General features: G+C 41.0%; 1 protein-coding gene across 1 annotated transcript in view; it reads left to right on the top strand.

Moving 5' to 3' along the window:
- The window catches only part of si:dkey-12j5.1 (uncharacterized), a 434,002-nt gene extending 410,782 nt beyond the window's left edge, over nucleotides 1-23,220 (top strand). Inside the window, exon 11 of the mRNA XM_063042381.1 lies at nucleotides 20,600-23,220. Within this exon, the coding sequence (XP_062898451.1) occupies nucleotides 20,600-20,773 (174 nt within the window). The 3' untranslated portion in view covers nucleotides 20,774-23,220. The remainder of the gene's footprint in view (nucleotides 1-20,599) is intronic.
- Nucleotides 23,221-25,334: the final 2,114 nt, after the last annotated feature.

Below are 25,334 nucleotides of genomic sequence, written 5' to 3'. Positions count from 1 at the left end.
TGACAGGTAGAAACAAACAAGGAAGAAAAGGGGAAGATGTGGCCAGGTGCAGGAGTAGGTGGGGACAGCTGCTGGATGGTGACAAGCTGGGACACAAATGCTACCATTGCTAAAATCTGATAAATAAGGTGTTACTAAGAGCCATTTGGGAAGAAGTGCAGGTGGAGCCAGATGAGGAGGAGGAAATCTGACAGGTGAAATGTGTGGGTAGTGGATGGATGGAACCTAGTGGGTAGTGGGCCCTATCCAATATATCACAGGCACATCCCTCCCAGCCTTGGTAAAATCAAGAAGGCATTATCGATCATCAAGGATTTCCACCATCTAGGCTCCACCATCTTTTCACAGCTACCATTAGGCAGGAGGTATAGAAACCTGTAGTCCCACATCAGCAGGTTCAAGAACAGCTTCTGCCTTAAACCATTTTATTCTTGAACTAATTGGGAAAACTCCTAATCACTACAGTTTAGCAAATCCTGGACCACTTTGCATGAAAATAGACTTGTTTTTGATTTGTTCTGACTGCACTTTCGGGTAAAAATTGTGTATCATTTATATTTAATTTTTGTTTTTCTTGTGAATTCTGTTTATATGATACTATGTGCCTGTGATTCTGCTGCAAGTAATTTTTTCATTGCAACTGTGCTGACATGTACTTGTGCATATGACAGTAAACTTGACTTTGACAATATGGATGTAGAGGTTTGTAAGGTGGCAACTAAGAACTCTATCACTGCTTTTTTTGAGAAGAGAGGATTGAGAGCAGGCGTCTGAAAAATTGAGGAAATACACGAGAGAGCTCTATCAAGGACAGTGGAAGTGATGCTACATTTTCTGAAGATATTCTGAAGTGGAAAGTATCATCTCAGATCCCCGGAGAAAGCAGAAAGTGGGTGGGGGGGGGTGGTGGTGGAGGGAAAGATGTGCTTGGTGGTGGGATCCCACTGGAGGTGGCGGGAGTTCTGGAGAATTATGTGCTGGACAATGAGGCTGCTGGGGAGGTAGATGATGAAGGTGGGGTCAAGGATTCCTCCCTATGTAACTCCCCTGTCCATTCGTCCCTCCCCACTGATTCCCTCTTGGCACTTATCCTTGCAAGCAGACCAAGTGCTACACCTGCACCTACACCTCCTCCCTCACTACTCTTCTGGGCCCCAAACAGTCCTTCCAGGTGAGACGACTTTTCACCTGTGAGTCTACTGGGGATCATATACTGTTTTTTTGTGCTCCCGGTGTGGCCTCCTGTATACCGGTGAGACCCGACATAGATTGGGAGACCGCTTCGCCTAGCATCTATGCTCCCTCCGCCAAAAGAAGCAGGATCTCCCAGTGGCCACCCATTTTAATTCCACTTCCCATTCCCATTCCAATATGTCAATCTATGGCCTCCTCTACTGTCGTGATGAGGTCACACTCAGGTTGGAGGAAACACACCTTATATTCCATCTGGATAGCTTCCAGCCTGAATGCCGATTTCTCGAACTTCCGGTAATGCCTCCCCCTCCTTCGCCATTCCCCATCCTCTTTTCCCTCTCTCAACCTATCTCCTTGACTGCCCATCACCTCCCTCTGGTGCTCCTCCCCCCCTTTTCTTTCTTCTATGGCCTTCTGTCCTCTCCTCTTAGATTCTCCCTTCTCCAGCCCTGTATCTCTCTCACCAATCACCTTCCCAGCTCTTTACTTCATCCCTCCTCCTTCCGTTTTCACCTATCACCTTTTGTTTCTCTCTCCCCTCCCACCTTTTAAATCTACACCTCATTATGTTTTCTTCAATCCTGCTGAAGGATCTTGGCCCAAAATGTTGACTGTACTCTTTTCTATCGATGCTGCCTGGCCTGCTGAGTTCCTCCAGCATTTTGTGTGTGTTGTTTGGATTTCCAGGATCTGCAGATTTTCTCTTGTTGTGAGTTGCCAGGCAGGATAGTGGAATGCTCCCATTGTGGGATGTAGGAAGGCGGGGAGACCTCCGATGTCCCTGACAACGTCATCTAGAAGAAGTGCATCCAGCTGCAGCTTCTAACACTCCCCATTAAGGAGTTGGAGCTAGAACCTGATGAACTCTGGATCATTTGGGAGATAGATAGGACATATTGAGAGGTAGTTACACCCAAGATGCAGGAGACAGGAGACTGCTTGACGAGAAGGAGAAATGGGTTAAGAAGCCAGTGCAGAATACCCCTGTGGCTGTCCCCTCATCAACTGTTATCAGTATGGATACCACTGGGAGGATGACCTAGCAGAGGAAAGTCACAGTAGTCTAGTCTCTGGCTTTGTGATTCAGAAGGGAAGGGGGGAGAAGAGGCAAGCTGTAGGGATAGGGGTTTCATTAGTTAGGGGAGCAGAAAGGAGGTTCTGTGGATAAGAACCAGATTCCCAGATGGTACATTGCCTCCTGGCCAGGGTTCAGGATACCTCGGTTTGAGTCCTCAGCATTCTTAAGTGACAGGGTGAACAGCCAGAGGTCGTGGTCTATATAGGCACCAGTGATGTAGGTAGGAAGAGTGACAAGGTTCTGCAAAATGAGTTCAGCGAGTTAGGTGCTAAATTAAAGGTCAGGACCTCTAGGGCTGTGATCTCAGGATTGCTGCCTGTGCCACATGCTGGTGAGGCCGGAAATAGGAAGATCATTCTGTTTAACGTGGGCAAGAAGTTGGTGTAGGAAGAGGGTGTCAGATTTTTAGATTATTGGGCTCTCTTCCAAGGAAGGTAGAAGAGTCTGTTTGCACCTGAAGTGGAGGGAGACTAATACCCTCACAGGAAGGTTTTCTGGTGCTTAAAGAAAGTGGGGGGTGGTGGAGAGTTTAAACTAGAGATCAGGGAGATGGAATCCAGAGTGCCAGAACAGATAATGGAGAGATTGTGGAGACAGATGTTGTTAAGGCCTCAGATAAAGTCACAAATCAAAAAGTTGAGCATGGAGTGACTGATGTTCTGAGCTGTGTACAGTTCAGCACAGGAACTATCCTAGGAAAGGCAGATGAACTCAGGGCATGGATCAACACATGGAATTATGATAGTGTAACCATTAGTGAGACTTGGTTGCAGGAGAGGCAAGAATGGCAGCTCAGTAATCCGAGGTTTCGTTGTTTTAGATGTGACAGAGAGGGAGGAAGGGTGGTGTTACTAGTCAGGAAAAATGTCATAGCTGTGTGCAATCAGAACAGACTGGAGAACTTGTCTGGTGAGACTTTATGGGTGGAACTGAGAAATAAGAAAGGTATGAGCATGTCAATGGGCAATATTATAGACCACCCAGCAGTCCACAAGATTTAGGGGAACAAATCTGTAGGGAAATTGCAGACTGTTGCAAGAAACAGAGGTAGTTATGGTAGGGGATTTTAACTTTCCACATAGTAGGGGCTCATATACTGTCAAAGGACTAGATCGGATAGAGTTTGTCAAATGTGTTCAGGAAGGTTTCCTTAATCAGTATATAGAACTCCCAATGAGAGTGTGCGATATTTGATCTCCTATTAGGGAATGAGACAGGGCAGGTGACAGAAATTTGTGCAGGGGAACACTTCATATCTCGTGATCATAATACCATTAGTTTCAAAGTAAATATGGAAAAAGATAGGTATGGTCTGCAGGTTGAGATTCTAAATTGGAGAAAGGCCAATTTTAATGGTATCAGAAGGGATTTGGCATGTGTAGATTGAGACAGGCTGTTTTCTGGCAAAGGTGTACTTAGTAAGTGCAGGGCCTTCAAAAGTGAAATTTTGAGAGTACAAAGCTTATATATCTCCATCAGAATAAAAGATAAAGATAACAGGTTTAGGGAACAAAGGTTAATTTTTATTATCAAAGTATAAAACTCTGAAATTCTTCAAATTTCCGGGTAGCCATTTAAACCAAGAAAGAATAGAAAAGCAGCACGATTATCCACCCCTAGATCCCACCTCTCCGTTAAAAAAAACAACAAACAAAAACAGATCAGGCACGTCGACCCCCAAATCCCTCCTCTCGGACAAAAAAATGAACAGGTCAGACACATCAACCCTAAATCCCTCTTCCCGCATAAAATAAAGAACATTGAACAAAACAAAACAAAACAAAAACATTGCTTTTCAAAGAGATATTGAGGCCCTGGTTAACAAAAAAAAAGGTGTGGAGCAGGTATAGGCTGGTAGAAATAAATCAGGTACCAATGGAGTGTAAGAAATGCAGAAGAATACTTAAGAAAGAAATTAGGAAGGCCAAAATAAGGCATGAGGTTGCCATGGCAGACAAGACAAAGGACAATCCTAAGGGACTCTACAGATATGTTAAGAACAAAAGGATTGCAAGGGTCAAAATTGATCCTCTGAAAGATCAGAATGTTAATCTATGTGTGGAACCAGAAGAGATGGCGGAGATCTTAAATGGATTTGTTTTGCATCTGTATTTAATTGGGAGATGGATATAGGGTCTATAGAAGTGAGGCAAAGCAGTTGTGAAGTCATTCACCCCATACAGATTACAGAGGAGGAGATGTTTGCTGTCTTGAGGCAAATTAGGGTGGATAAATCCCCAGGGCCTGACAAGTTGTTCCCTCAGAACCTGTTGAAGGTAAGCGCAAAAATTGCAGGAGCCCTAGCAGAGATGTTGTATCATTCTTAGCCACAGATGATGTGCCAGAGGATTAGAGGATAGCCAGTGTTGTTCCGCTGTTTAAGGAAGGCTCTAAAAATAACCAGGACATTATAGGCCAGGGAGCCTGACATCAGTAGTGGGAGAGTTATTGGAAGATATTTCAAAGGACCGGATATGTGAGTATTTGGATAGACAAGGACTGATTAGGGACAGTCAGGATGGTTTTGTGCATTGCAGGTCGTGTTTAACCAATCTTATGGAGTTTTTTTGAAGAAGTTACCACAAAAGTGGATGAAGGCAAGGCAGTGGATGTTGTCTACATGGACTTTAACAAGTCTGAATGGGAGGTTGGTCAAAAAGGTTCAGTCACTTGGCAACCAAGATGAGGTAGTAAATTGGGTTAGTCATTGGCTTTGTGGAAGAAACCAAAGAGTGGTAGTAGACGGATGCCTCTCTGACTGGAGGCCTGTGACTAGTGGAGTGCAACAGGGATCAATGGTGGATCCATTGTTTTTTGTATGTGGTTAACTGGATCGACAAGTTTGTGATTTTACCATGAGTAGGGGTGTACTGGATAGCGAGGAAGACTATCAAAGCTTGCAGTGGGATCCGGACCAGCTGGAAAAATGGGCTGAAAAATGGCAGATGGAATTTAATGCAGACAAGTGTGAGGCATGGCACTTCGGTAGGGGTAACCAGGATAGGTCTTACACAGTGAGTGGTAGGGCACTGAGGAGTGTGGTAGAATAAAGTGATCTTGGAGTACAGGTCCATAATTCATTGAAAGTGGCATCACAGGTAGATACGGTCATAAAGAAAGCTATCGACCCATTGGCCTTCATAAATGAAAGTATTGAATACCGGAGATGGGATGTTGTGTTGAAGTTGTATAATACGTTAGTGAGGCCTAATTTGGAGTATTGTGTGCAGTTTTGGTCACTCTCCCACAGGAAAGATGTAAATAAGGTTAAAGGAGTACAGAGAAAAATTACAAGCATGTGCTGGAACTGGAGGACCTGAGTTATGAGGAAAGATTGAATAGGTTGGCACTTTATTCCTTGGAATATAGAAGACTGAAGGGAGATTTGATTGAGGTATACAAAATTATGAGGGTATAGATAGGGTAAATGTAAGCAGGCTTTTTCCAGTGGGTTGGGTGGGGTTACAACTAGAGGTCATGGGTTAAGTGTGAAAGATGAAATGTTTAAGGGGAACATGAGGGGAAGAATCTTTACTCAGAGGGTCGTGAAAGTGTGGAACAATCAAGTGGTGCATGCAAACTCAATTTCAATTTCATTTAAGCCAAGTTTGGATAGGTACATGGATGGGAGGGGATGGAGGGCTATGGTCCAAGTTCAGTTAGATGGGACTAAGAAGTTTAAATGTTTCAGCATGAACTAGATAGGCCAATGGGCCTGTTTCTGTTCCGTACTTTTTGATGACTCTATGAAGCATTAATATGTTGCTGGAGCACTTACATTAAAACTGAAGCTAAACAAGTAGCTTCAAATACTTCCCCTAATATCTCTCAGAGTTGTACAATATTGGTTTAATTTTAGTTCTCTTTTCATTTAACAAGACTGGGCTTCAGTTAAAATTGGTGGAATATTCAGAATGAGATTATCAAATTGCATTTTCAGAGTCATCTGCTGGTCTTCTGTAGCTGAATCACAGCTTTTGTACTGTTATTCTGTGAAATGTTTAATGTAAAGTAATTGCAATTCAATTCTTTCCAAGATCAATTAAAAGGTCAGGCAATAATTGATTATTATTTACTTCTTCAACTAAGATTGTACCTACTGTAGATTTTAGTTTCCTTCAGTTTTTGAGTTGGTAATTGTGAAGTAAATTCGGCCTTTGAGCATGATTCATTCTGTCATTCTATTTTTCCAGGTTTAGGTTTGCTTACAGCACTCATAAGCAATCTTGCAGAAATTAGCTTGTGATTTTCAGATTGCAAATCCATTAATGTTGGAGTTTAAGCCACAAGGACAAATTTCTGCATAAAACATCGGATAGGGCGAGGTCTTGAACTGGAGAGGTGGTTGTAAGGAAATTCTATGGATGACTTGTGTGCCATGCCTTCTCTGTTAGGAATGCATCTGTTGGTAGGTTATTCAGAGAGGGATGCCTGTTTGCATAGCAGGACCTCGTGTGTTGGTACATTAACATAAAAGACTAGCATGCTGGCACAGTGAGTAGTAGGTATATTGGAGTTGATCATAACAGGTCTGTGGAGGAAGAATAAAGAAGTCTATTTATCAGGCTTTTTTGAGACCACGTCTGCTGTAGATGTTGAAATATATATTTGTATTTTAATGCATGAGTACCCAGATTGCTGATCTTGGAGGGCCATTTTCGGGTAGAAGTCAAAAGCCATCACTCAGAATAACTACCTTGCAACAGGGATAATGGATTATTGCCAATAGCTGTATGCAGTGAGGTCAGTGAGACAGTTATGTGCAAGTCTTTCTCCCACACACATACAACCCACCAGACTACAGCGGCAGATCTTAACTGAAGGCTTGAGGTCTGCTTTGGACTTCCTTAAAGGGCACAAGCATACTTGGGCCTCTGCCAGAGATGTGAGGGATCAAGTGTCCTCTAGTCAAATGTCTTTATAGTTTACTGTCATTATTGACCCTTTATCAGCGTCCCCAGCCTCAAATCCAGAACAGCAAACCCATCCATCTTGTAATCATTCTCCCAATAACCTGTCCCCGACACTGCTCCCATTTCCCCCAGCCTGGCTTCCTGACAAATCTTCTGCCCAATCCCAGTTAGTTGTTATAAATCCTTTTCGCAATTGTTTGTTTCACTCCACTAATCTGTAGCCTTAATCCTCAATAATCTCAACAAGCCTTTCTCCACCCAATTAGCTCTCCAAGTGTCTTCTGCTAATATCTTTACAAACCCTTCACCTACCCGACATCTCTCAAAGCCCCACACCAATATTTCTCCAAGCCCCTAGTCACAGCTTTGTGCCCATCTGTCTCTAATCAATACTGGTGGATAATTGTGGAGAATGGATCAATTATACCACACTTAAGCCAAGGTGAGAGCTAATTGCACAAGCCATGGACTGAGAGTCCCTGAATCAGAGTGATCTGCCCGCATGCTAAAATGAAATTAGGCAATACTAAAATAGTTGACGTAAAGTCATGGTGTCATAGAAAGACAGAGTACAGAAATCGACATTTTGACCTGCTGAGTGCACACCAGTCATCAATCACATATTTATGAAAATCCTACATTAATCTCAATTATTATTCTCCCCATGCTCTCATCAACTCTCCCCAGATTCTTACACTCACCCACACATTAGGTCTATACTGGGCCTTGTAACCTACCAACCACCATGTCTTTACAGTGTGCATCAACTCTCCCCAAATTCTCATATTCACTTTCACACTAGGCCTGTAATGGGCCATATAACCTACCAACCACCACGTCTTTACAATGTTGAATGAAACTGGAACATCTGGAGGAGAAGATGCAAACTCCACACAAACAGCGCCCAAGTTTAGGATTGAATCTAGATTTCTGATGCTGTAAGGCAGTGTACCGCTATATAGATATATATATATATATAATAGTTGAAGCACTGGTAAAAGTTTTTTATATATATATATAAAACTTTTACCAGTGCTTCAACTATTTTACTATCTACTTTCACAGCTGTGGAATGACGATGTATCTGAACAACTGGCAGGGGTGCTTGAAATCTTTGCTTTTATGGGGAAGTCTTTAATACAGTCAGCTTGTGAGAGAAAAAAAATCAACAGACCACAAAAGTCTATTTTGATTAGGTCTCTTTTGATTCTGAAACCAGTTAAGCCTCACAGAGCTCTGACCTATTTCATGTACATTTACAACATGTACCTACTGATGTGAAAGAATAAAATGCAATAATTTAGAATTTTAAATTAGTCACCAGCTTTTGAATTGGCCTTTACGGTATACAGACCGGGATTAAAATGATCAGGATGTAGTTCCACGGATCATTCTTGTACATCATTGATTTCATGTAAATACGAGGATTATTCAACTCCATGAGGGATGATCTTTGTGATTTGTTAAGTTGTTTGCTTACGCTGAGCCTGATTGCATGACACATTCAGTGGGCAATTTTAAATGTGGATGTACATTGAAGCACTGGGGCAGGGAAGTTGCCAATTGAATCTTAAATTCTCATCTCCTAGAAAACAAGCAAAGATGAACAAATTCTTGTAATAGATGATCTAAGAGTTTGAGATAAAATGGCACAGCTTGAAGTGCAATTTTTGACGCCCACAAGCTATTTTAGTTGTACATTTAGGTTCAAGTTAAGTATATCTTAGGCATTTGCCATAAATTTGTACCGCTGTGCTAGAGTCTCTGTTGTTTTGCAGAGTGATAGTCACTTTAGAGAATGAAATATGATGGACTTAAGTATTGTATTACTAGCTCCTATAGCCCTTAAGACTCTTAAGAGTGACCCAAGTAGGCAATGAAAATAGCATTCGCAGATTTAACAAATTCAGCAGCAGATATCTTGACCGTATTTATCTGCCCGGTGCCAAAGAGACACATGTATCTTATGGCAATTTACTGTAAATACAAGAAGTAATATTCAGCTACAGCCTTTCTTACAGTTTTTTTTCTTATTAATGTGGTACTGAATGATGTTACATCATATTTTAATTTAATAGACTTTTTCCCCAAATCACTTTCTTTGTTATTAATTTCTCTTAAGCAGTGATTGTGAATGAGGCATGCAACAGAGACATGAGGCATTACATTTGGGAGTTGTGTTTAGCACAACTATTTAGTTGTGAAAATGGGTATCCTGGTCATTGGGGAGTCTTGAATGTCTTATCGACAAACTTGTCATTCTTATATTAATTGAGTTTAATGTTTCAATTCAGACTATTGAAATAGCTTTAATGTTCCGTTAAATTTGAAAGAAATCAATTTAATTCAAGGTAATACTTTAATAACATTAGATATGCATCCATACTTAGTAATATGATGTTCTTATGGGCTAAAGAGTTTTAATTGCTGATCCCTGTCTTAGTAGCTATGATAAGTGATTGGTTCACATCGTAGCTTTTTAACTCTTTAACTACTTTATATATGTTAAATCCATTGTCCATTTTCATTTAATGCTACTTGCAAGAAGGAGCAATTGACAGAGTGATATGTGTTGGAACAAAGCACTTTTAAGGTTTAAAACAGTTTTTTTTTATTCTTAGTCTCTAGGGCTCAGTAGCATCAAGACATTGCATGTCTTTGCTTAGTAATGGTCATATCTTTGGGTTATCTAGCAATCACTTTACATCTGCAGCTGTAAAGCCCCTAATAAAGTTATCTGGGAATGGGGAGGGGTGTGTATTAACTCTAACAGTAGTGCAATCACTCAGGTTAAGTATAATGTTATGGAGAACAGTTGTACAGGGCTTTGTTTAACATGAGGGGGGGCGTGCAAGGCTGATGCACAGGTAGCTAGCAAATAGATCAGGGTCAGGGTCCAGTGGCATGGAATGAAAGATGATTGGGGATTCTTCACTGCTGTAGCCTTCTTCCGCCCACTGCGGTTGTGATGTATAATCATCTTATGCCAGCTCCACTGTTGAGATCTTAAGATTACAGGTTTCTGTATTGGCTTATCAATAATGTAAGCTAATCATTAAGCTACTCTTCTAAACAATAGCTGTAGCTTTAAGACAATGAATGCGACAGAGGAATAGATTGTGAAATACAACATACAGTATATCCCATTTATACCAGGATGACACACGAAGACCACAAAATCAGCCTCCATCTCAGTCCTAAAACTTGCATGGCTGTGCTGTCAATGGTCAACTTAAGCTATTGAAGTCTCAGAAACAGTTAACAGTTGAAAGAAGGTCTTGCTGAACTCCATTCTGTAAAACCTAAATGCCACGCTGTGTGGTGTCCCTGGCGATCTTTTGTATAAACATGAGGAAACCTTGGCTTGCAAAAACATTGTTGGAAGATTCCTTGTGTGTAGTCCTCACAGATGAACAGTTTTGTATCTCCTTTATCATAGTCCATAGCTAGAAAGCCTCTGGTAGAGAAGACCTGCCAGCATGGTTTCTACTAAGCTATTGTAGCCTAGCAACAAATGCTGCACCAAACACTTCCTGCTGGTTTAAGCCCACTTTGGAATTTGGGAAGTATCTGAAGTCCGCTTATTTCACGGTGAACCTGGTCTGGAACCTTGAACTCCAGTTCAAAGAAAGATCTAAACCGCGTATTGTACAATGACCGACTTCATTAGTGGTACAAGTGATGCTAGGATCTAGATACCAAGTTGTTTTCATTTCCTCTGGTGCATATAATAAATTATACAAGCAGCAATGACGGATCACAGAAAGGATTTTGTTCCATATCCAGTATGATTAGCAATTATAACTTAATTTATCTCTGTAATCATGGTTTCAGATAGCTTGGTCAAAGCTATATGCTTCTTCAGCTCACCTCTCCTATGAGATTCCTTCTTCTCCAGCCCATCATCTTTTCCACCTTTCACCTCCAGCTTCTCACTTACTTCCCCCCACCTGGCTTCGGTTTTCACCTTACAGCTTGTACTCCTTCCCCTCCCCTTCCTCTCCAGTCCTGAGGAAGGCTCTTAGCCCAGAACTTCTGACTGTTTATACTTCTCTATCGATGCTGCCCAGTTCTCCTCCAGTATTTTATTTGTGTTACTATCGTTACGTAAATGGCAACAATGAATATCGATCGAGACAGGTTATATAAAAACAACCAAACATTTATTAAACACGTATAAACGATAAGGGAAAAAAAAACAAACGAAAACTTTAACCAGAAGTTAACAGATATGCAGCCGTTCACCAACTTGCCACTCGGCTCTGGTTCTTAAAGCGTTAAATGTGAAAACAGTTCTTAATGCAATACAGTCAGATATAGTTCTTAAAGCAATAACTGAAAGTCCAACAGATTTACACATTCAATTGGGAGAGACTTCTCTGGAGAAGGATTTCTTCACAGACGCACCTTTACTGCTGGTTCTGTCCACAGGATTCACGATGCTGAAAATAAACAGTTTAAATCAACTGACCTTAAATTACTTTAGAGAGAGAGAGCACCTTTTTGCATGAACTCCTTGCTCTTTCTGGCAAGAGTTATCTCGATGCAGGTACCCCTCCAACAAAGACTCAATAAAGTCGATTCTTTATTAAACTGCCAAATGATGCCGACTTTTCTCGATCCTTCGATAAATTCTTCACTCTCCCTTCAACTGTTGGAATTGGGTAAATTGGCACATCCAGCCGCAAATTTCCAGTCCAAATAATATGGAATCTTTCAACAGAACGTACAACCGTTTTAAAAATACAACTGCATCACAAAAACAAACACAACAGAAACGGAGGCACAGCACGTTCTACCTGGAAATCTACAAACTTAAAAACCCACTGCGTCACCTGAGTTGACCCTTATATAGTCACGGGGCACATGTCATCACGTGACCTCACATCGGCCGGAAAATCACATCAGGTGACCTCCAAAAGACCATTACATCATTCTCACGAAAAAAAACAGATCTCCTTGAGCATGTAACAATATGAGCATTTATTTTGTTTTGCTGTTTTCCCTGAGGATTTTCTCAGCTGTCCCTGACTATATTAAAAAAAACAGTTAGTTTGGATCAAAAGCTGGAATTCAGTCGGCAAGTTCCATCTCTTTTTCAACATTAAGAAGTGTTGTCAAAGTGTTACTTCCTGAATGCCACTGGAGGGCCAATGTGTCAGAGAGGAGGCTCGAACACTGGTTAATAATGGACTACTAGATCTGCTTTTAACCAAATATAAAGGAATGTGCATCGGCTCAATAATCTTCCAAAATCAAATTTCATGAGAAAAACAACTTGCAGTGAATTCTCCCTGGATTTTCCGCCAATATTCATTGCTCAAATACATCTGTTCGAAAAATAGTTTTCTGGTCGTTTGTTGTTGTCTGTATATTCCTAACTGTACACCATGAGGTGCATTTCCACAACAGTGACTGTTGTTCAAGTGCAGCTCATTGGCTTTGAAGTGTTTTATGGAGTAAAAGGCATGGTATGAATGCATGTTGTTCATAAAAATAATGAGATTAAGTAGAGAAGTGCACAGATTTTAACAGAGTCTTTTGGTGCTTTGGGAAAAACAGAAAAAGCCGTGTTTTACTGGGTGAGAGATTTAGAACATAGAACATAGAAATCTACAGCACATTACAGGCCCTTCGGCTCACAAGGTTGTGCCAACCATGTAACCTACTCTAGAAACTGCCTAGAATTTCCCTACCACGTAGCCCTCTATTTTTCTAATATAGTACGGTTACCGTTCAGACGCAACTTAGATGCCTTTGTACGCAAGTTACTGAAGTTATTATTTCCAGTCCAGCAAGCAATTATGAAGGCAAATACTCTGTTAACCATCACTGCAGCAGGATTGAGTAAAGAAGTAAAATGTATTACAGTACAGTAATTATACAGGACAGGTAACACCCAGGATATTGTGTTTACTGGTTTGCTTCCTTACCGAACAGGAATAACACACTCCATTTAGTAGGGGTGCAGAGAGGAGTCACAGATTAATTTTGGAATGACAAGTTTGTAGATTTTGAGTAGACAAGTCCTATATTCTCTAGAGATCAGGAGGATGACAAGCAATCTTGTTTAAATTTATAAAATTCCTGCAGAATTCAGCTGTCTGAATGTTGGGAGGATGTCTCCTCCAGCTGAGAAGCTTAAAACCTGGTGTCACAGTCCCAGAATAAGGGAAGCCATTTAGGGTTGCAATAACAAGAAATGTCTTCACTCAGAGGATGGTAAATCTTTGAAATTCTCAACTATGGAAGGCTTTGGAGGCTCATTTACTAAGTTAATTCTAAACAAAGACCTAGGTATTGAGGAGAATTATGGTATAAGGGGTTAGTGCAAGGTAATTGCTCTAAGGTAAAACATTAGCCATAATGAAAATGAATGGTGGAAAGACAATCTTTAAACCAGATCGCCTCTCTTTCTGTTTCTGGTTTTTATCAAGTCAAGTCACTTTTTATTGTCACTTCGACCATAACTGCTGGTACAGTACACAGTAAAAACGAACAATACAAAAACTACACTGAACTACGTAAAATGACACAAAACTATAATATATGTAATATATTATGTAATTTTGTCTATGTATCAACAGTCACTGTATATTACAATAACATTTAAAGCCTTTTCAACTATTTCTAGGAGATTTAATAAAGTGCTTTGCAGGTGTCAATTAGATTTAGTGCAGGTAGACTTCAGTTGGCTTGTAAGCTGTGAACACTCAGTAGTTCCTGTATTCTGGGAGTTCACAGGCTGTCTGGATGATACCATCTGAGTTTAGCTGATTTTGTGGAACGCTTTGACATTGATCTTCTTGTGGCAATGTTTCTGGCACTAATCTTTTGTGACCAGGTTGATGGAAAAAATATCATACATTAACGCAAGAAAAGTTGCAGATGCTGGAAATCCAAGCAACACACACAAAATGCTGGAGGAACTCAGCAGGCCAGGCAGCATCTCTGGAAAAGACGTTTTGAGCCGAGACCCTTCATCAGATCATGAAACATTACATTAAAATGTGTTCAGTCCAGTTATGTTATGGGTGTTATGTCATGGGTGATGCAATCAACATTGTGGTCCCAATGGTGATAAGATCTAATGGGTACCAGATCTTGGACTGGTGGCTGGGGATGGGGAGCAGGATGTGACCATGTTACTTGTCAGCTGATGAAATGGGATGCCCTGGCCATGCTCTTAAGTGTTTTGCAGGGAAGAAGGATCCCTTGGAATTAGCCTCATCTACTTTTTTGTTGCCCAACACATTGAAAAGGTTCTAAGATAAGCTCAAAACTGCCTTGAAGAAGGGCAATATCCCCGCAGCCTGCCAGGAGCCTTTGACACTCTGTGTGGACAAGAAGCAGGTTGGAGTTAACCCAAAGGTCATGTATTGTGAGAGCAGAGAAGCCCAGCAGAAGTGGCAGAAAGAGAGCATCACCTCACAACCTATCCACCACCCAACAACCCACTAATTTACCCCTAGCCTAACCAGGATACCCAGAGGAAACCAACACATAGACAGGAAGGAAGATACAAACTAGCTGATAGAGGACATCAGAAATGAACTCTGAACTCCGATGCCCCAAGCGGTAATATCGCCTCACTAACCACCACACTACCATGGCGCAATTGGAGAGTAAATGCAATCTTCTTGTTCTTATTCTCCAAACACCAGTTTTCTAGTTTCCTGACCTAGAACGCTATGTAACTTAATACTGATGGAGATAGATAAGTAAAACGGGAAGCATTTTGTATTGTATTATAAAATTAGAACCCCTACTCTTCGTGATTTTTATTAATGACCTGAATGAGGAAGTGGAGGGATGGGTTAGTAAATCTGCTGATGACACAAAGGTTGGGGGTGTTGTGGATAGTGTGGAGGGCTGTCAGAGGTTACAGCGGGACATTGGTAGGATGCAAAACGGGGCTGAGAAGTGGCAGATGAAGTTCAACCCAGATAAGTGTGAGGTTGTTTATTTTGGTAGGTCAAATATGATGGCAGAATACAGTATTAATGGTAAGACTCTTGGCAGTGTGAAGGATCAGAGGGATCTTGAGGTCTGAGTCCATAGGACACTCAAAGCTGCTGCACAAGTTGACTCTGTGGTTAAGAAGGCATACGGTGCATTGGCCTTCAATCATCGTGGGATTGAGTTTAAGAGCCGAGAGGTAATGTTGCAGCTATATAGGACCCTGGTCAGACCCCACTTGGAGTACTGTGCTCAGTTCTGGTCACCTCACTACAGGAACGACGCGGAAACCATTGAAAGGGTGCAGAGGAGATTTACAAGGATGTTGCCTGGATTGGGGAGCATGCCTTATGAGAATAGGTTGAGTGAACTCAGCCTTTTCTCCTTGGAGGGACAGAGGATGAGAGGTGACCTGATAGAGGTGTACAAGATGACGAGAGGCATTGATCTTGTGGATAATTGGAGGCTTTTTCCCAGGGCAGAAATGGCTAGCACAAGGGCACAGTTTTAAGGTGCTTGGAAGTAGGTACAGAGGAGATATCAAGGGTAAGTTTCTTACACAGAGAGTGGTGAGTACGTGGAATGGGCTGCCGGTGAAAGTGGTGGAAGCAGATACAATAGGGTCTTTTAAGAGACTCCTAGATAGGTACATGGAGCTTGGGCTATGGGTAAGCCTAGGTAACTTCTAAGGTAAAGACATGTTCAGCACAGCTTTGTGGGCCGAAGGGCCTGTATTGTGCTGTAGGTTTTCTGTGTTTCTATGTAACAAAAACAAACTGGGTCAAAGCTTTGATATGGAATCCAAAACTGCAGGAAAAGCACAGCAGTTCAGATTGTCTGACAGCAGGGAGAAAAACTGAACTAATAACTCAGGTTGATGACGTACTGCAGAAGCAACCAGTCTGAAAACAAATAAATGTAGCCCCCTGGTAAGCCTCAGGCTCGCTCAGCTCGCTTCCGTCTGGGGACAGCAGCTTTCAGCCCTGCCAAACTGGGTAATCAAGTTTGGGTGGATGCTGTGTGCTGTGTCCCCTGTGTAACATCAGTACCCCGAAATAACATTCAGTCCACAATGTGCGGTTAAACGATTAAGATTTTATATTTAAGTACGGGGTTAGTAGAGAACAAAAGAAAAGGAACACAAATAAAAGGCACCAATAATCTCATAAACATGTCCAGTGCACAAACGTTGGAGCTCACGGATTCCCTGTTGCTGATCCTCCTTCGCTCGTCGTCGACCCCTGGGCTTCCGCCCCGAGCCCAGGCCCAGCGGGTCCGGCAACTGTCTCTTCAAGCCACGTCTTTTATCTTCATCCTCCTCGCGCCTTCTCCCCAAAGCCCGCTCAACTAACAGCTTTCACACAGACAGAAAGAATAACATCTATCCCAATTGGTTAACAAAGGAATACAAGTCCCGTTATCACTAGTTATAATCCAAACATGCTGCTATAGAGAACCACTGTCTCAGCAGTTAACAGTACAGAGGAGCTATTTTATTCACTTCAGCAGTAACATAAAAGAAGAAACCCTTACATAAAGAAAGTGAGTTACCCTGAATCTAATACTGAGAGCAGAAGGATGCAAAATACCTAGGTGTGCCTAGACAGAAGATGAGGTGCAGCCTTTGGGCCTTGTTGGAACAGTGCAGGATACCACAAAACAGGTGGATGAAGTTTGGAGTTGGATGTTGAAATTAAGTGCTAAACAACTGGATGTTTTCTCCACTATACAGCAGCAGCCAATGCAGTCTGGTTGATCCCTAAATGGAGCACTTCGTTTCAGCCCATTGGGGGCGGGGGAGAGCATGGAACTTTGAAGTTCCATATGCCTATCACTTTAAAGTCTGTGCCTCATCTTTCATCTGGACATGTTACAAACTTTTGGACACAATATCACATTTAAATGTTTCAGTCAACTCATATTCTCCGTGTCAGAATGGCAAGTCCTACTTTGGTCAGATGGACATTGCTAATAGCTCTGATCTGAATTTTACTGTTTCTTTTCACTTTCTCTCTAACTTTCCTTATTAATATACCAACAATAGCCTTATCAATAGTTTACTGATACAACAATCCAGGCACCCCCACCACCCCCCTTAAGGATAGTATCTTTATTCTATACATCCCTCTCTAATTTACACCAACTTGTTTTCTTTATTTTCCCCAGTTCTGATGAAGGGTCTTTAGCTTGAAAAGTCAACTCCATTTCTCATTCCACAAATGCTGCCTGACCTGCTGAATGTTCCTAGTATTTTGCTTTTATTTCAGATATACAATCTGCATTTTTTTTTCATTTTAAGTACTTCAGATCAACTTAAATGGTCAAATTGACGAATTACGAATGATCTGATAGGAAGAATGATGGAAGATGCAGGTAAATAGGAATTACAGATGGAAGTGAACGTTAAGAAAGTGTGCTTGTACTGAATCCATTCATAATCACTCAGGATATAGAAATTATATGTTATATCTTTTTACCTACAATTGTTTGCAAATTGTCATAAATTTCTTATATCACTCAATAAGACACTAAAACATAGGAAATGTCAAACTTGCAACTGAGGTAAGGGTAAATAAAGAAATATTCCTAGAATTGAACACAGAAGACTTTGCTCTACATGTGGCCTCTGAGATATCTAACCCATGGCTGAAAAAATATACATTTCATCTCTCTCATGATGAATAACAAAACACTGCAGTAGAGAAAAAAATCCCCCGACCAACATGAAATATTATATTTTGATCAGAGCAATACTAAAGGAAGTATGGCCATGGGGTAGTGGAGAGAGCTTGCAACCAGATCTGTTGCGTGCCATTACTTATTGTTAAATGTAACTCACCACTGTGTAAACCCCAAGAGTATTTTGTCTTTTGGAAATTTTGCAAAAAATTGCAGCCTTGAAAGTTAAGTCACTAATGATTATCACCACTCAATGCTGGTTCTTCTTAAAAGTATAACTGTGAGAAGGAGGAGAATGGTAATGTCCATAGCACCTATGAAGTGGAGGGAAGACAAGGAATGAAGCATAATTGTGAAATTTGTGACTTCTGAGTTAATAGCAATTGATAATCAGCACCAGAAGTCAGACTTATTAAAACCAAATTTAAACAGCATGAACTTTCAAACAAGTACCTGATAAATCTTCTTTCCATTCTGCTATAGCTCATGCATCTATGATATTTTCTCTCTCTACTGACACTTCTGATCAAACAGGCATTGCTTCAGATCTGAGCTGCATTTTACTGTTTTCCCTCATTAATCGATCAGCCAGTTGGCTATACAGCTTATCATCTCAGACATCTATCCCTCATCCTATCAAAGCTATTCCCTCTATCCTGATCATCTCTTCCCTATCTTTGTTGTATCCCAGGTTACCTTGTGGAGATTTTATTATCAATCTAGAAACTACAAATTGATCTTTTAGATAAAATAATTTCTGGGCCTTGTTGGATACAAAGTTTAATGAATGGACATTGTTTACTTTGTATGAAAATTGAATTTGGTCAGGTTTAACAGGGGTTGATGCACTAGAAATGAAAGTAATTACTTGATTCCGAAATGAGAGTCCTCTCATTGAATCAGGATTTAAATAGTAATAATAACATTGTAAGAGACTTGAAGTAAACAGCAATCAATTGGATAGGTACACGGATGGTAAAGGTATGGAGGGCTATGGTCCTGGTGCAAGTCGATGAGAACAGGCAGTTTAAATGGTTTTGACATGGAATAGATGGGCCAAAGGGCCTGTTTCTGTGCTGTACTTTGCTACGACTCTATGACACTATGTGTCTTGGGACACGTAAAATTTTGGAAAGACATAAAAAACTTGAAATACTGATACTGAATGTAAAAGTTCATTTTTTTAATATATAGGGAGAATTAGGGTCAAACTAACTTAGAAAGTCCAATCACAAACAAGAGAAAATCTGCTGATGCTGGAAATCCAAGCAACACACACACACACACACACACAATGCTGGAGGAACTCAGCAGGTCAGGTAGCAGCTATGGAAAAGAGTGCCGTCAACGTTTCAGGCCAAGACTCTTCATCAGGACTGGGAGAGAAAAGGATGAAGAGTCAGAGTAAGAAGGTGGGGGGGGGGGATGAAGAAACACAAGGTGATAGTTGAAACCATAAAGGGGGAAGGGTGAAGCAAAGAGCTGGGAGGTTGATGGGTAAAAGAGATAAACAGCCAGAGAAAGGGAATCTAATTGGAGAGGACAGAAGGACTTGGAAGAAAGAAAAGTGGAGAGGAGCACCAGAGGGAGGCAATAAGCAGGTAAGGAGATAAGGTGAGAGAAGGCAATGGGAATGAGGAATGGTGTGCACAATCCTGATTTGATGGAGACAGACGTGAGAGCACGGAGGAACATCTGGTGAAACTTCTGAAATGCCTGCTTTGCTGCCGCTGCTACTGTGTGATCCAGAATCTCCAGAGGGGAAGGCCCCGAATCCTTGGCTTTGTTTGTTGCTCGGCGGCCGGGGCGGAGTCGAAGCACTCGGCAGAGATGGTGCTCGGTGTCAGAGGGCTGGTCGGAGACTCGAAGTTTTCTCAGTTTTATTATGCCAAAAAAGAATGCAACATGAATACTCTGTTAAAAAGACTGACATTCACTTTGACTGCACTCATTATACTAGTGATGTAGGATTTGTTGTGGAAAAATAATGTGCTGCTTTGTTTAAGTATGGCTTTGTTTTTTGTGTAGGTTTGTTTTTATTTCTTGCATGTACCAAACCTGTTCCTTCCTGCGTTGGAAAAGATGGGAATTAAGAAAGAAGCCTGGAAATCTGAACTAAACATAGAAAATGTTGGAGTCTCGCTTCAGTTCGTGTGCTGCATGTGACAAAAGTGAAGTTTGAAGGGATGTTTATCCCCTTCCCAAGAACTAAGAACTGACCCAGAAAACCCATTCTACCTCATTTGTACTTATGCATGCTGGATTTAAAATGCTAGCAGATAAGTTAGCTTTCCAATGGTAGAAATAGAAATATCAAAACTGTCTTTATTTTGTCAGTATTGACATAGCATCTTTACTTCCAAAAATTTGATTTTGGGCGGAGACTGATCATCAAAATTACAGCATAAATAAGACCCTGTACTTAATCGAAGAATAAGTATAAGGAAAAACAATTTGGAAAACAAAAACAGAAAAGCCTGGAAAAATTCAGTGGTCAAGCTGCAACTTCAACGAGAGAAACAGAGTTAACATTTCCAATCTAACAAAAGTTCTTTGACTGGAATCATTAAATCTATTTCTCTTCCTACAGATGGACCTGACATGCTAACAGTTTTCAGTAATTTCTACTTTAGTTATCAACCTAAAATTGCTCTTTGCAACTTTTCTGACTTTTACTAATAAACAACGACTTTTTATTTATAATGGCAATTAATTGAATTAGGTATCAACAAACTGTTTAATATTATCAGTTTAATAGTTTATTTGTGTTTTGCAGCTTTACATGAAGGTGAAATGTGATGATTCCTCCCTGCTGGATCACACAGAGCAGTTGCTGGAGGAGCTGGGACCCGGTGAAGACCTGGACTTGTCAGACACTGAGAAACTTCCCATTGAGAACATCGAGGATGACTTTGTAGAGACCAGTGAGGATGAGGAAATGCAACAGTAATAATTCAATAAACATTTCTATTTTTATCCAAAAATGGCAAATAAAGGAACCCTTTTCTAAAGAAATTACGTTTTATGAGTGAGCAGCAGAGTCCCTGTAACCACCTGTTGCTGTGGATAATGTTATTCCTGGCACTGAACTTGGAGCAAGCTACCTGGTCATCTGACTTAATTTGAGAATTAAAAAAAAGTTTATTGCTTTAAGAACTGCAAGCTTCAAATAAAAATTCTGTGAATATTAAAACCCAAGACATTCCAACAGTATTTTGTATAAATTTCACTGCTGATGCAGGCCAGGTATTGCAGGTATTGGCAATGTTAACAATATGATGTCTTCAGTGTTGCATCATATGCCTGTGTCAGCAATGGGTTTTAGTCTGGCATTATAGAACCTATTTAAAATGAGTTACAAGTATTCTGGGGCACTGTATTCGCTCCTGTAAAATTATTTAAAAAATGACAATTGGGGGGGGGTTGGGCAGAATTGAAACACAAAGTCAAATACAGTCGGCCCTCCTTATCCGCGAGGGATTGGTTCCGAGACACTCCCCGCCCCCGCCGCGGATACCAAAAAAGCGCGGATCCCTTATTTAACCAGTCTCATGCCGGTGGACTTTAGGACCCAGGGCAGCACAGGACCCGCTGCCCTCAATGTTTCTGTTCCGTTGACTTATAATACCTAATACGATGTAAATGCTATGTAAATAGTTGTTATACTGTATTGTTTAGGGAATAATGACAAGTAAAAAAAAGTCTGTACATGTTCAGTACAGACGCAACCATCGTAGCTCTTCTGGGAACGCTGATGCTGATTCTCCCGTGATCTTTAAGTTCTTGAGGCTGTAGCACTTTAAATAGCCAGCCAGCCATCCCTAGCACTAACACTTCCATGAATTTCAGCTTCTTTCTGCTTTATTGTGCGAATACTCGATTCGTTCTGACCGACCTTACGGCCCACTTCAGAATGCAACATGCCACTTTTCAAAAGATCTACTCTTAGCCTTTGAGGAATTGCCTTTTTAGGAGCCGTTTTTCACAGAAACAAAGTAGCGAACGAACGAGATGCGAGACAAACAATGCTCGAACAACGAATGCTGGAGAGAGAACTTCTGGGTTTTCCCGAGTCGCGGTTGGTTGAATTTGCGCATGAGGAACTCGCGGATAAGGAGGGCCGACTGTACAGCATCTGCAACAAAACAAAAATTGCTGAAAGTTGCTACAAGTGTATAAAAAAATGACTTTTGATGGAGTTTGTGATTAAAAAGGAGCTCTACTCCGTGACCATTTTATAGAACACCTGTGTTCTGTCCACAATGGTCATTTCCAGTTTCCAGTTGTATGTTATTTTAACTCGTCTACTTCCCTTCCACACTGACCTGTCTGTCCTCAGCTTTCTTCATTACTATAGAGAGACTGAATGTAAATGTGAAGAATAGTATCTCCAAATCTGCTAAGGTTGCTTACATTCCAATTGTGCTAATATTGAATTTTCCGATTCCAGGCAACCCACACTCCCAGTGTTCTCCTCTCGCAAACACTTGACTGTCTACCTAGTTTTCTTCTCCCATTGCTCATTTGTCTCATCATTTCCTCTCTTCACCTAGTGCCCTCTGCCCATAATCCATCTGTTACCAGCCCTGTGTCCCATCCTCCTATGTATGGCTATATACCAGGTATCTTTTCTGTTCCCTCGCAATACTAATGCAGAGATTCAAGCCGGAACTTTAACTTACACATTTTGCATCCACAGATGCTAATTGATTTGCTGAGTTCTTCCAGCATTTTATTTCTCTTCTAGATTCTGGTCTCTTTTGTCTTCAGTCTCCAACTTGTCTGTGGTTGCGTCCTGCTGAAGGGTTTCAACCCGACTGTTCTCTTTTCCACAGATGCTGCCTGGCCTGCTGAGTTCCTCCAGCATTTTTTGTGTGTTGCTTGGATTTCCAGCATCTGCAGATTTTCTCTTGTTTGTGTTTAACTTGTCCTGTCTTGTTTTAATCTTGATGGACTTGCTTGGTATTTAAGCATTTGGCTGCATTGAAGTTTTTGGTTAAACTCAATAAATAATTTATCAAATAATAATAAAATAACATGAGACCAAACACAGTCCATAAATCAAAATTCACAGACTGCTTTATAATTTAAAACACAAGAAATTCTGCAGAAGCTGGAAATCTAGAATAACACACAAAATGCCGGAGGAACTCAGCAGGTCAGGCCACATCTAAGGAGATAAATTAACAGTCAACATTTTGGGCCAAGACCCTTCATCAGGACTGAAAAGGAAGAGAGGAAAAGCCAGAGCAAAGAGGTGGGGGGAAGGGAGGTAAGAGTACAAGTTGGCAGGTGAATTAGGCCTGGTCATATAAAAATAAACATCTAATTATTATCTTTTGAATAAAATTTTAAGTTATATTCAGGGGTCTTTCATGGTGGTTTTATTTCACTTACTGTTTTGACTATAATAAAAATAAAATAAATAATGGTTTTGATTAATGGATTTGCAGTTTTTAAGAAAGTATAGTTTAAGAAACTCAGGGTTGGATTCTTAAGCTGAACTCCTAGGTCCTAAAATATTAAAATAGATTATTTAAATATCCTAGACATCACAACCTAGCCCTGGGTATCTCGAATGGTATTACTTTTCGATTGATATTAACAAATAAATCGTGCATGTTCAGTTTCCTCTTCATTGTGTCAATCAACCATTCACGTGGTCAGCAGGAACTAATCAGACACAAATATTCACATCAAAATATAGTGGATTCCAATTAATTGGGACTCATTGGGTCCAGTAGTTTTTAGCCCAATTAAGTGGCTGTCTCAATTAGCAGAAGTTTCATGGAAAAAGTTAAACGTTATAAAAAAAAGACAAACCACTGTTTAACTAAATAATAAATTATGTATTTTAATGAAAAACAACAAATTAGAACACTATCAATACCTCTACAGTACTATAAAACTATGTGTTAATTCCTAACAGTTTGACTGTAAATTAACAAAATCAGTACAGACACCTAGTGGTGCCATATCTAGGGTGTCCATGGAGGGGTATCCCCTCTGGTGAAGGGGCTTGTCGTGTTCATTCTGGGGCAGCTCACTCAGCTTTGGTTCCCACTGGACACCCAGCTCTCACCTGTGGCTCTGCGTTGCTGCACACAACAATTGCCACACCCCAGTACTTTGCTTTGACAGGCAGGCTAAACCGGCTGAGGGTAGCTGACGAAACAAGGACATGCATGTGAGATCAGCTCCGGTGGACTGGACAGATGAGATCAACAGTGAGATCCAATGGCCAAGAAGGCAGTTCTGCAACAATTTGTGGAGAGCGAAGGCCATGATAAGGCACAGAAGTCCTGGTTATTCACTACAAACAAGGAAACCCCCAGCTTGTGACAACTACTCGTACCACTGGTCCTGGACTTCCAAGATAGAGAGAGTGGAACTACTCCAATGCAACAGCTTGTCCACTTCAAAAACTCTTATGTCTACGCTGGATATGATGGACAACCAACATGTTTCTGTGTTCTTTGGATTAAATTTAAATGAACAAAATTAGCACAGATACCTGGAGAAGGTAATGGACTGCCTTCGTAAAATGCTTTTATGTAGTTAATAGTGAAATTGTTTCACTTTCACTCCCGGCTATTTCTGGCATTTCCAAGCCTGAATGCTTGAAACCACAGTGAGAAAAACAATTCTAAATTGTCCTACTGCTTATTTCTCATTATCACTGCTTTTTGAACACAAACACATGCAACTGATGCTATTTTAAAAGCTGTTGGCTTGAAGCATGGTGTAGTGTCTAACTACACAAGTTCTTACAACTAACGCTAGTTGGAAACTGGCAACAGACTCCTGTTCCAGTTAAGCAGCCTAGTGTTCTAAATAAACAAATAAAAGAAAGTAAGATGTTAGTTTTCAGAAGTGGAGTAAAGTAATCAAGAGATTGAAATGTGTCTCTGATCTAAAGTCTCAGACAGGAGCTGTAGAATCAGCCAGCCAGTGTGCTTACACATGACATCATAATGTACGACGACGTAATACCCATCGAATCAGACTGAGGTGCTGCAGTCATTCAATATCTTGTTTCAAAACACGATTTACAAAGCGCCATGAAAAAGTTGGCAAAGTTGTGCAGCCGCCTCACAGCTCCAGTTAAACGGATTGATCCTGAACTCCAGCCTTTTGTCGAGCTTAACTATTCTCTGGGTTTCTCACTGAGTGCCCTGGCTCGCTCCCACAGCTCATGTACATTGTCCCTAAGGTGCACACAGTGGTACATGAGCGGAACTCGGTGTGGTCTTCTGCTGCTGTAGCTCAAGGTTCGACGTGTTGTGTGCTCAGAGATGCTCTTCTGCACACCACTGTTGTAACGTGTGGTTATTTGAGTTACTGTTGCCTACTTGTTAGCTTGAACGAGTCTAACCATTCTCCTCTGACCTCTCTCATTAGCAAGGGATTTTCTCCCACAGAGCTGCAGCTGGCAGCATGTATATTTTAACTCTATTTATTGAGATACAATGCAGAGTAAGCCCTTTCTGCCCTTCAAAGCACGCTGCCCA

The sequence above is a fragment of the Mobula hypostoma genome, chromosome 3 (assembly GCF_963921235.1).
Source record: "Mobula hypostoma chromosome 3, sMobHyp1.1, whole genome shotgun sequence".
Classification (NCBI taxonomy): domain Eukaryota; kingdom Metazoa; phylum Chordata; class Chondrichthyes; order Myliobatiformes; family Myliobatidae; genus Mobula; species Mobula hypostoma.
The sequence above is the reverse complement of the archived record's forward strand: the minus strand, read 5'-3'. Positions and strand labels throughout refer to the sequence as shown.